This window comes from Oryctolagus cuniculus, chromosome 7 (genome assembly GCF_051225735.1).
Source record: "Oryctolagus cuniculus isolate XC-2025 breed Fujian yellow rabbit chromosome 7, ASM5122573v1, whole genome shotgun sequence".
Taxonomy (NCBI): domain Eukaryota; kingdom Metazoa; phylum Chordata; class Mammalia; order Lagomorpha; family Leporidae; genus Oryctolagus; species Oryctolagus cuniculus.
In genome coordinates, this window is record NC_142873.1 from 130,717,229 (window position 1) to 130,729,891 (window position 12,663).

The 12,663-nt window shown below is 50.4% G+C and overlaps 1 protein-coding gene across 1 annotated transcript; it reads right to left on the reverse strand.

Annotated features, from left to right (window-relative positions):
• Positions 1-806: 806 nt before the first annotated feature.
• Positions 807-1,745, reverse strand: LOC100351673 (olfactory receptor 2D2-like). Its single transcript, XM_002715696.5, has one exon. The coding sequence runs from the start codon at positions 1,743-1,745 to the stop codon at positions 807-809; it is 939 nt and encodes a 312-aa protein (XP_002715742.1).
• Positions 1,746-12,663: the final 10,918 nt, after the last annotated feature.

Sequence of the window (12,663 nt, forward strand, 5' to 3'; positions counted from 1 at the left end):
GATACCAACACATGATGCATGTAGGGCAACGCTGTGGCCACTCTCCCCCATTTGTCATTTGTCTCATCCTTGGGTGGTCAGAGTCCCTTCTCATTGATATCACCCAAGACAGGCTATAGTTTCCCAAAATGCACTTTATTAAAGACAGGGAGAAAAGGTAAATCAAGAGACACAATTTTTTTTTAAAAGCGCAGGGGCAAAGAGATTACTGACCAGCCCTCCCTACAGGGTCACTCCAGTCAGCGCGAGCTGCTGCACCTGGCGGTCGGTAGACCCAGGTTTGTCTTTGACTCACCCTCTCACCCTCACACTCTCCACTTTTCAGTTTTGGGGTTCCAACTTCCACTCTCCCCTTGCTTTCCTCTCCTCTCTGGGGCGCCGGTCACTTCCGTACAGTCCCGGAGGATCGTGGCCGATTATCAGTTGATGAGTCATTCCTGAGTGATAAATTTTAAAAGCTAAAGCTAATATTTGTTTTATATTGTATGCCAGGTTATGTTCCAAGAACTTCTCATGTATTATCTCACTTAATCACTACAGCATCCCCGTGAGGCAGACTCATAAGCTTGTACACCAGGTAACTGCTAACCAAGTCTCTCATTCCTTACCATGGCTTCCCACCTTCACAACCGTCTCTCGGTCAGCATCACCATGGATACTGCAGCTGTCCTAACACTTGGGCAAGGGTAAAGAGTTGTCTTTCTAGAGTCCAGCTCTGCTAGGTCTCATGGCGGAGCCCTTGGGGGGTTGGTGACTGCAAGCCCTGCTTTATTTACTCAGAGCACCAGGTCTTTGGCTTCGGAGCCTCACTCTGGGGCCCTGCTACGTCCCATCAACTTGAGAAAAGCCTTCTTCACATCCTTGTTCCTTAGGCTGTAGATGACAGGGTTGAGGAAGGCTGTCGCGATGTTATAGAAAAGGGCCATTTTCTTGCCGCTGTTCGATAAGGGGCCGGAGCCAGGGCTCATGTACATGATGATGCACGGGATGGCGAACATGGTGACCACGGTGATGTGGGAGGCACAGGTGGAGAAGGCTTTGATGCGGCCCTGGGCTGAGCGGATCTTCATGATGGTGGCAAAGATGTTGGCATAGACAACGACAACCAGGGAGAGTGGCACCACAATGACGTTGAAGCCCGTGATGAAGTCCACCAAGTCGTTGAGGGAGGTGTCTGCACAGGCCAGCTTCAGGACGGCAGGGACCTCACAAAAGTAGTGGTCGATTTCATTGGGACCACAGTAGGGCAGGCGCATAGCAAAGAAGGTGTAGCACAGGCCGCCCAGCACACCGTAGGCTGCACAAATACCCACCATGAGGAGACACACCCACCGGCTCATGATGACCTTGTACCTGAGTGGGTGGCAGATGGCCATGTACCTGTCGACAGACATGATGGAGAAAAGCCAGGACTCAGTGACCCCAAAGAGGAGGAAGATGTACATCTGGGCCACACATCTCGCAAAGGAGATGGCTCTCTTCTTGCTGAGAATGTGCACAAGCATCTGAGGCACGGTGGTGGTGGTGTAGCACACGTCCAGCATGGACAGGACGCTGATGAAGAAGTACATGGGGGTGTGGAGCCGCGCGTCCTGGTGGATGAGGGTGATGAGCAGGCTGTTGCTCACGAGGATCAGCAGGTAAAAGACTAAAAAGAAGGTGAAGAGCAGAGGATTGGTCCTGGGGTCGGGGGCAAAGCCCACTAGAATGAATTCTGTCACGGTGGACTGGTTCAGTTCCTGCATTGTGGTCTGCCTGTTCAAAGAGTTTTTAGGATATGTTGAGTGTCTGCACCAAGAGTGTGTAAGGCATTTGCACACTTACATTTCAGGTCTAATTCCTAATAGTGTATCAGGAAGCTTTGGATTGGCACTTAGAGGCGCCAAGAGATGTGTCCCAGTTGTCATCAGAGTCCCATTGACATTTGGTTCAGGATGCGGTGGCGGGCATACTGATGCTGGGGGGCCCGCCAAGGCCACGCTGTGGGCTCTGCTCCACTCTGACCTGTAGGTGTTTCTCCTTGCTCTGACACAGGCTTGCTTTCTCTTTATTAGTCACTCCATTTTCTACTTTCTATAGACTATAGAGTTGCTAAGCCTTGTATGGATTAAGGGTTGGGACTATTATATGCATTATTTGTGTTAAGATTTTTATCACTAGTTAGGACTAGGGATAAGAATAACATTAGGCATTAAAGTCAGTGCTTCATGTAGAACAAATGTTAGTGTTAATGTTTAATATTTACCATTTTCTGATGACTGAAATTCATAAGTATTCATTAATTTTGCCATTCATTCCACATTTTTACCAAAATGACCACTGTAACATTAACTTCTGAAATGTGATGGTTATTTTTCTAAAATATTGGGGCAGGATATTTTATAGTCAAAGAAAGATCTTGGATAAACCAAATATAATCCTATAAGCAATGGTTAGAATGCCCAAGGTAAACATAATAATCTCAGGACACCATACACAGAAAATACAAATTTTTTTTGTGGACAGGCAGAGTGGACAGTGAGAGAGAGAGACAGAAAGAAAAGTCTTCCTTTTTTTTGTTGGTTCACCCCCTAATGGCCGCTGTGGCCGGCGCACCACGCTGATCCGAAGCCAAGAGCCAGGTGCTTCTTCTGGTCTCCCATGGGGTGCAGGGCCCAAAGACTTGGGCCATCCTCCACTGCACTCCCAGGCCACAGCAGAGAGCTGGCCTGGAAAAGGGGCAACTGGGACAGAATCCGGCACCCCAACCGGAACTAGAACCCGGTGTGCTGGCGTCGCAGGCAGAGGATTAGCCTAGTGAGCTGTGGCACCAGCCGAAAATACATTCTTAAATTAGTTATGTATGAACTGTACACTTTATTTCCCCTTGTTATACCTTCTTAATTAGAAACACTTTGGAGACTCTCTATTCACGTGGTCAATATGTTGCCAATAAATTGGGTTTCACTTTTCACATTGTCAGAGACAATGAGCACACTGAGATTTAAACATTCCCCGTGACTGATCTACCTTTCAGTGTCCAATGCCTTTCTGGTTTCATGGTCAGAAAAATTTATTTTGCTCCTATTCAAAACTATAGCGATTATGGGAAATTATGCAGACATAGATCCACAAAACGAAGAGTTTTGTGCAAAGGCAATTTGTCGGGAAGCGTTTGCAAAGCATAGCTAACCGTATGCACTTGACTGGGTGAACCATCTTAGCGTACCTCCTTCCCCGTTTCTGACTGGTGCCTTCTTCGGTACCCTGCCTTCATAGATTGCTCTCCGCCTTCTGCCTTGTGAACTGTCACAGAAACGTTTAATACTGCACCTTGGCAATAATACACTTTCTCAGCCTTAGAATTCTTGTCTCAAACAGCCAACATCATGCCTAATACAAAACTGTAAAGCAGACAGAGGCCACTTAATGGGAGCCCGAAGGTCAAATATAAACCCCACATAGAGTTTGTTTATATTGTTTTACAAGTTCAATTAATAGCCAATTTTTTTTTTAAAAATTGAGCTTGCCCATAAACAGCTAGATCATAATTGGCCCACATTCCTATCACTCGCGGTGGCCAGCATGTTGTGTGAGATTTTCCATTCGGATGGAGTGTGAGCTCCTCAGTTCAAAATGTTCCTTGTCATTCCTTATAATTTTTCATAGACTGGTTTAATGCATTTACATTTCATGCTTGGTCCCTGTGGGATTTGAATGATTCCTGTTCTACTATATACTAAATTTATATGCTACTGTGACCACTGTTATATAATATCATCCAGAAAATGTTAGCCAAAGAAATTATTTAAGACAAAGAAATAAAATTTTGAAAATTGAAAACTACCATGATTTGTAAGTGTCATAATTGTCTTACCTGGAAATCCAAGAGAATCAACCAAGATAGAACTAATTAGTTTGGTAAGGTGGCTTCATAGAAAAGATTCCAAGAACAGTCTGCCTAGTAAGAGCCCTAGGCACAGAAATCTGTATGCTCACATATTGGTGTAAGTATATTTTATATCATACTTTAAATTTTTAGAAAATGCCTGGAATACACAAGATGAGCTATTAGCATTCACTGGATTTGTGATGGTGATGGGTGAGTAGATTTCTTTTTACATTTCTGTCCTGTTTACTTTTTTTTCATAATGAGCATGTCTTTTTATATAACTAAAAACTAATACAAGGAATAAATTAGATATACCAGCCAAAAATTAGATAAATGTTGGGAATAAAAGATCCTCAAAAGCAGCAAATAAAAACACACAAGTTAATAGGAATAAATCTAAGAAATGTTCAGGACTTAGGTGAGAAACAAAAATGAAAACCAAACAAACAAACCAAATCCCACAGAAATTTACCAAGAGACATAAAGGAAGATTTTCTGAATATAAAGAGTAACCTTTGAAATTAAAAGGGAGGGCATTTATCTCCAAACTTAACTATACCCTTAATGCATATCCAATTAAAACTCAGTGGGATGGCTTTGTAGAAACTTGCTAATGTGATTGAAAATCTCATGAAAGCATAACTGGGGATCACCAAGGAAATACTGAAGTTAAAGAAAAAAAATAACAAAGTGGAGTAAGATTGTCAGATTTAGCAAATAAAAATAAAACTGAATCAAATTTAATGAGGCATCTGTGTTTTACCTGGCAACCCAAACTGTAAGATGGTCTTTCACAGGTTTAAACGTTTTAATACTATACCATCATGAAATAAAAACACAGGATAAGCTCAGAAATGCATCAACAAAGGGGGCAGAAAAGAGGCCCCAGACATCGACCTGACCTTACATGGAAGAGACTATTATAAATCAGAGAGGCAAGGACGAGTTATTAAACAAATGTTCCTCAAGCAACTAAGGATTTGGGTGGAAAAAGCTATTCCAATCTATGTGCAACAAATTCTCAGTGTGTTAAAAAAGTAAAATGTGAAAAATATAACCATAAAGCAACCTAGGAGAAAATGTAAGTGAATGCCTCTTTAATGAGAGGACAGAAGGCCTTTTCAACATGACCACTGTTTCCAATTCCTTCAGCCTGGGGTGACAACCTTTGTCCCTTTAGTAGGCAAGTGAAGCAACCTAGGTGTCCATCAGACCTGCTGTAAGAAGTGCAGTGCTTTGCCCAGGGTTTCTGAGGGCTCCGTGTCCACCCCGGGTCACTTTGTTGTAAAACTTCCTGCCCTTCTTGAGTTCACGAGCTGCACTTGTGGCCTCCCCGTGTGACTCCTGACCTCTTCAGGGGCTCCTCTCTATTCTCCTTCCTGCGTCCAACGCTCCCCAGCACAAGGCTGTCATTTGTAAGACCTTCAAGGTGTAGACACAGTGGAGATGACTTGAAAAGTAGCACAGACAAGAAAAGCATTTAACATGCAATGTTTAATGTCACGGAGTCCCTAAGCTGTCTCTGCAGCAGACGGGGGTTTTGCTGTTGCTTCCTCATTTCTTAGTCCCAGCCAGCTGAGGTGTTCCTGGGGTCTGCTCTGCTTTCTGAGAGCCCGGCCCATCTTCCCTTTCCTCTCTTACTCCCTGGCACCCGGGCAGCCAGCCACAAACCCCAGTTCCTGGATTCCGGGGCTGCTCAAGCTTCACTCTGCAGAATTCCCTGCGACACCTGTTAAAGCTTGTATTGTGGACTTTCTGATTCAGCAGGACCGGGCAAACCCGAGCGTCTTCACTTCTGCCAAGTCCCCAGTGCCAGTCTGTGCTCACACTTTGAGAACCACTGATCCGCTTAGCTGCGCGGAGATAAATAGCTCCCCCTTTCTCAGTTACCCAACGCCCAAGCAGCTCTCTGCCCCAATTCCTAAACCCAATATTTTCCTTCTTTCACGGGAGCACAAAAATGAAGACAGAATTAATAGTTTCTTTAGATTAGTAGTCTTAGTCTCATAAATTTTTTCTCTAATTTAAAAGGTATTTTAAATAGGTATTTGTGACCTATGACAGCGATTAATGTCACTAGTGTATAAAGATTCAAAAATGGTAAGAAAAATACTAGTAATTGAGAATGACATATAACCAACTTACCAAAGAGATTCAAATGGTCAGTGAACCCACAAAGCAGTTTAATCTTATCTAGAAAGACTGTAAGTTAACACATCAGTGAAATAATAATTTGTAACTGATAGTATTGGCAAAAATCCTTTACAAACGGTAATGCCTGTGCTTGCCATCTACTGCTGTAGGAAAAAAAAATGTTCTACTATTTCTCCAGGAAATTTGGCAGTACATCATTTAATTTTTAAGAGTTTTGCATAACAGAAAAAATCAAGGAAAGTTTCCATCAAGGATGTTCGCTGGAGTAGCATTTATCACAGAGAAGAATGGAAACAACCTGCGTGGCCTGCAAAGGTGAACTGGCCAAGTGAATCACAACACAGTGACGTGCTTGAACACCTGTAGATGTTCCAGGTTTTCATAATTTCAAAGATAAGGAGGCAGAAGGAGAGATATAGAGCTAGAGAGAGAAAAATCTCCTATCTACTGGGTCATGTTCCAATGCCCCAACAGTCAGTGCTGGGCCAGGCTGAGGCCAGGAGCCAGGAGCTCAATCTGGGTCTCCTTCATGAGTGGCAGGGATTCAATTACTTGAGCCATCAGCATGCCTCCCAGGGTGCACATCAGTGGGAAGCTGGAAGTGAGATCAGGGTCAGGACTCCAACCCAGGCACACTTATGTGGGATGCAGGCCCCCTAAACCGTGTCTTACCCACTGTGCCAAACACCCCCCAGAATACCCATCCAGAATAGTCACTTGTGGACTGCTTTATGCTGTGTGTATATGTTCCAACAGATTGTTAAATTCAAAAAGCAGGATACGAAACTGTGTGTGATGGTACAGAAATTTATGTATGCAGTCAACAAAACTGGAAAGGAATCCATGAAAATGTTAACGGTGGTCATTTCTGGTGATTCTGTCTAGAGATGATATTTGTGAAAGCGCTCTGAACCTTCGTAATTTTCCACAATGAATCTGAGTTACTTTTACAATGAGGAATAAAGTTCAAATTCTCCTTTTAAGCGCTTTCTTCATTCAGATCTAGAGAGCTTCTCTGGCCATCCCAGGCCATCCTCCCCTGAGTTGCGTGTGGCACTCAGCTTATGTGTTTCTATGTAAAGAAATTATTGGTGCATGTCAAAGTGAAGTACAAGACTACCTAGAAGGAAGCAGAGGTTAAATCCCTGTATGTAGAGAAGTTAAGTCAGGAGACAATCTGGTTACCCAAGTTAAAATGACTCAATCCAGCTGAGACAAGAGCTGCTTACGGAGGGCATGACTGTGTCCACAAAGAAGAGAAAGAAGAACGTGGATTCTGGCTTTGTCAGCCTGCTAGACCTCTGGGGCTGGACAACAAAGGAGAGATGGGGCTCCAGCTCAGGCCCTGCAGCCCTGGACAATGTGGTGAGGCCGAGAGAGCCCCAGATAGGGAGTGAAGCTTACTGCAGCGCCAGCGCACCTGTGCTGTTCCCGCTGTGTAGCCTGTGCAGGTTACTGCACCTCTCTGCACCTCAGCAGCCTCACCTCCGAAGAGGGCTCTCTGCAGGGTCCTTGGGAGTCTGGTTCACACCAGCGAATGAACTAGGGGATGAGTAAATTCCCAAAACACAGGAAGGACTGTTGATGTCTGCTGCACCGGCACAGGGGGAGGCCACCGCAGCGACAGCCCTGCGAGTGCTCCAGCCTGGGGACAGGAGGAAGCAGACTGGTTCTGGGACGGGTGGAGTCCAGGCAGAGAAAGGCCCAGGGCTGCGCTAAGCTCTGGCTGCTCCCTCTAGCTCTAAGCAAGGGATGATCCTCTAATGAGGATGCCGGGCTGCCCAGCTCTTACCTCCAGCTTGCGCCTGCAGGCCGAGGGCAGAGGACTCCGAGAAGATGTAGGGGGCAGGTCCTTGCCCCCCAGGGCTCCTTTCTCTTTGATGTGCTTGCGTCTCTGTCCAGAGTGGAACCTGAGAACCGGTTTCTTCTATTTCTCCTGGTTGGCTGGCTGAGCGCCTTCTGGCCAGTTGCTTGGCCTCTCTGAGCCTCAGACTCCAATTCTATCACAGCCAGGGTGGATGGTGACCTGTCGCCAAGAAGAACACGGAAGTGGATGTGTGCTCACAGGTCAAGGTAGAGGGTGAGCCTCTAGCCCTGGCTGGCTGGGGCTTGGGCCAGGAGTGCCAGTCTTTTCTCTTGTCAGGATGCAGTGGAAATCAGAGCAAATGTGTTTGCATTTCCCTTTAATGTCTCTTCTCCCATCTCCTCTCCCAGCACCGGCAGGGAGATGAAAGACTGGAGATAGCGGAGTTTGAATTTCGCTCCTGCTCTGTGCTGATCATGACTCGTAACAAGCAGGTAACTTTTCCTTATCTACTAAAAGGCCTGGTTGCAATAATATCTGGTTCTGGAGGTCTGTGCTTTCTCTTCTCTGCCCCTGTCTCCAGCCCCCCAGTAGCAGCGCAGACCTGTTTGGCCTAGAGACGCCCAGAGAACAGGACCGACTAGACAGTGACCATGACAACAACAAACGGAGAAAATGAGGGGGCGGCCCAGATGGGAGACCCGGACACACATTCAAGGGGACAGTGAGGCAGAGGAAGCAGAGGCGCATGGACAGGAGAGAGAGCATGAGACGCTGAGAACACACTGGATAGCTGCAGGAAGACAGGGACTGGGGCAGGGCGGGACAGAGGTGGGACCACTTCTCTCTGCTCTGTGTGTTAGGACAGGGAAGAGGGACACTGGAAAGGGGCACGGAGACTCTGAGACCCAGCGAGGCAGGGAATCAGAAGAGACAGGGGCAGCGAGACAAAAGGGGACACAGGGAAGGGTGCCAGAGACGCTGAAGAAGCAGGGAGTGAGGATGGAGAGAGAGAGAGAGAGAGAGAGAGAGAGAGAGAGAGAGAGCCTGAGAGCAGAGTGGTCAGAGTGGCAGAGGGCAGAGATGAGCAGTGCGGCAGTGAGAGAGGCAGGGGCCAGCTCAGCCTCCCGGAGAGAGGACGCGGAGAGAGGACGCGCAGGGAGAGGAAGCCTGGAGGCGGCAGGTGACCGTGGGCAGACAGCAGCCAGCCGAGATGGTGCAGGGTGGCAGGCAGAGAACCAAGCTCCAGTGAGAGCCATGGTGCAAGGGCGGGAGCCTGGCGAGTGGGAGAGAGGGAAGGAAGGGGAGAGCTCAGGTGGCTGGCGCGGGCCTGGGCTCCAGGTGTATGCAGAGGCAGAGGCAGAGGCAGGCCAACAACGGAAGCTGAGAGAAAGAGGCAGGAAGAAGGGGCTGAAGACGGGAGCCAGAGGCACAGGGAGAGGAGGGGGAGGTGGGTCCCACACTGCAGACACACAGAGACACACAGCGAGACAGACACAGAGCCGGCGAGGTCACTGCAGGCCCAGGGAAAGAGAGGAACAGATGGCCACAGAGGGAGGAGGGCGGCAGAGCCAGGCCGCCGCGCCCAGGGCACTCACACCGACATGGGCAGAGGTGGAGGCAGAGGCCCCTGCGGAGCCGGCTGAGCTCCTCCTGGAAGCTCCGGGCCTCGAGGCTGGGGACGGAGCAGCCGCAGCCCTGCTTGCCCCTGCTGAGGGGACACTGCTGTCCCGAGGTTATAACCCTGAAGGGAAGCTGGGGGTGAGTGGGCAGGCCCCTCAGACCCAGGAGACCGCTCCTGAGTGGCATGTGGCCCCAGGTCCCTTGCTGGGATGGTCCCCTAAGCCACCGTGGGCTCAGGGAGGAAGCATGGGCCTTTGGGGCCTCCCTCCCCACAGCCACTCAGGCCACGTGCTCTCCAGGAGACCGGGTCCGGCTGGGGCTCAGGGCTCAGCTGGGGCTGGGGCGTGGGTGCAGTGGGGAGAGGGCTGGGCTCAGACAGGGCCCCTGGGCAGGGCTTTTCTCAGCAGCTCCTCCGTCTCCAGGAAAAACAAAATGAGGAGCCATGGGAGGTGTGGGGTGACGAAGGCCATGAAATTGTCCTCTCTTGCAGGCGGCATCCCCAGGGCTCTGTCATCTGTTAGCGCTGTAGACAAAGTGTCGAGAGTCCTGGGGCTTTCGGAGTCTCCGCAAACCCTGGAGACAGGGCTGCAAAATAAAAATTAGTAAGTGTTGAATGACTACTGAATGCAATCTTTTTTTTTTTTTTTTTTGGACAGGCAGAGTGGACAATGAGAGAGAGAGACAGAGAGAAAGATCTTCCTTTTGCCGTTGGTTCACCCTCCAATGGCCGCCACGGCTGGCGCGCTGCGGCTGGCACACAGTGCTGATCCGAAGGCAGGAGGCAGGTGCTTCTCCTGGTCTCCCATGGGGTGCAGGGCCCAAGCACCTGGGCCATCCTCCACTGCACTCCCTGGCCACAGCAGAGCTGGCCTGGAAGAAGGGCAACTGGGACAGAATCCGGCGCCCCGACCGTGACTAGAACCTGGTGTGCTGGTGCTGCAAGGCGGTGGATTAGCCTAGTGAGCCGCGGCGCCGGCCCTGAATGCAACCTTTTGTCAGTTGGCCGCCTGCAACCCCCTCAGTTCTCCCACAGTTGCAGGGGAAGTGGCGTATTCCTTGGACTTAGCAGAGAATGTTCCCTCTTAAAGTCCAGTGCCTCTGGATGTCAAAAACTGTCCCGGGGCTCGGCTCTCAGCCCTCTGAGGGTGTGTTCTGGTATTTGGGGAGGGGCTTCTCTGTTCCACGTGGACAGCATAGCAGGTGAAAAGCCACCAGAGCTGTTGCGTGGAAGATTCAAGACAGGCGACAGGAAGCAGCTCCATCCGGCAGTTCTGAGTCAGAGGGAGGCGGCAGGGAAGACCCCAGAGCCCCCTCTTGCAGGTTTCTGGTCCCAGGGGAGGGAGGAGCCAGCCCTGCCTGGAGCAGGGGGAAGCGCAGGCTCCATGGTTTCTGAACAGGAGCGCTCTGCTGGCTCACGGTGGGGACGCCCCAGAGAAACCGAGGCGTCCATGGAACCTGGGCCACTATGTCACCCCAGGAGCCAGAATGGGCTTGGGCAGGAGGTCTGGAGCTGCAGGCAGGCACAGGGGAGCCTCAGCCTTGGGACAGGAGGGCCCCTGGGCTGGGCTGCCTGCTGCATGGGCAGATGGGCGGTGGGAAGTCAGGGCTGGCTGCCCCCTGCACGCCTGCATCATGGCCTCCCCTCGCCTACTTCCTTGGCCACTCTGAGGGCTGGGCACAGCCCCTTAGTGCCAGGGTCTTCTTCCGGTTTCCTGCTCTCCTTATCCTGACCCCAGCACGAGGCTCAGTGCGACGCTGACTTGTGTCTGACTGAAGCACCCCGAGACCCACAGGGGTCTTCCCACACCTCGGGAGGTGGCTGCTTCTCCAACATTTTGCTGGTCCAGCCTGGAACGCAGTCTCCCACACACTCAGGGACTTGACGTCGGTGTCCCATCTCCCTTCTTACGAGGCAGGGCCTGAATTCAACAGCCGTAAGTGTCCACACGTGTCCTCATGGCTGCGGCAGGCACCTTGCTGACTTGTAGCTCTGCTCGGGCGCCTTCAGGGGATACAGTCTCGGGATTCCATCTCCGCTTCTCCGTCTGGCGACCGAAGCCTCTCCAGAGCTGGCTCACGCCCAGCTCTGCAGCCTCCCCAGCCCCTGCAGTCCTTCCACTCACACTGTGCACTCCAGACAATCAGAGCCACCTTAGAGGCCCCCACCTCCTCCTGCTTCCTCAACCTAAGGTGTCCTGCTGTGCATGCTGTCTGGAAAACACCTATGCATACCCCAAAACCCACCTCCAGAGCTCCCTTGTCTATGGAGCCTTTTGCAAACTTGGATCCACCTCTGCTGTCACCTGTCCTCATGTCACCTGTCCTCCCCTCGGATACTCCATGCCCACCCTTCAGGTCTCTCCTGACAGTCCTGCAGCTCATCCTATTCCTCTCCGTCCCATAGTTGCCTTGGCTGATGCTACTTGCCCCAGCTGAATGGGCCGTAACTGGTTGTTGGAGACCAGGGATGAGCAAGACTTGGTTCCTGACTCTGCCCCCCCCCCTTGAGCTTGAGGACTGGCTGTGGGGTGTGGAGACAGATGCAAGTATCCTGATGGCCTGGGGAAGGGCACACACAGGACGCTGTAGTGACACGGAGAGCGGTCCCTGCGGCCCCTTTGCTCTGGGGGATGTGAGAGAGAGTTCCTAGAAAAGGCAGCATTTGAGTTGGGTCTTGAAAGATGAATAGGAGTTTGGTGGAGAAGACTGAGATGAGAACAGAGGGTGCAAAGATATGGAAGTGGAAACCAGGTGGCCATGAGTTTCCTCCTCTGAGCCGCAGGAGGGCAGTGATGGTGTCATTTGCTCTGTGCTTCTAGTGTGTGGCATGGGCCTGGACACAGAGGAGGAGGGGCATCAATAAGGGCGGAGTGCACAAATACATGATCATCTGGTGTGTTTGAAGGGCAGGAAGGAGCTAAGTGTGAGCAGAGTGTGAGAGAAGTCACCCCCGGACACGCTGTTCTGGGGAGAACCGGGTTCAAGGAGAAGAGGGCTGCAGCTGATGGTTGGTCAGTTTGGGCTCCCCAGCTAGAGCCCCAGGCTCAGAAGGCCCTCCTGTGGGGCACTGGCTGCTGGCTCGGGCGCCTGGTCCATTCCCAACATCGAAACTTCCTCCCCGAGGGCTGCACCTTCCGAGTCCCGCACAGGTGGCAGTGTAACTTGCCAGCCGAAGGTCTGGATAGCTGGTTCCACAAAGGACTTTTTTCCT

Coding starts and splice junctions, on each gene's coding strand:
- LOC100351673 (XM_002715696.5), bottom strand. CDS start 1,745: ATGCAGGAACTGAACCAGTCCACCGTGACAGAATTCATTCTAGTGGGC.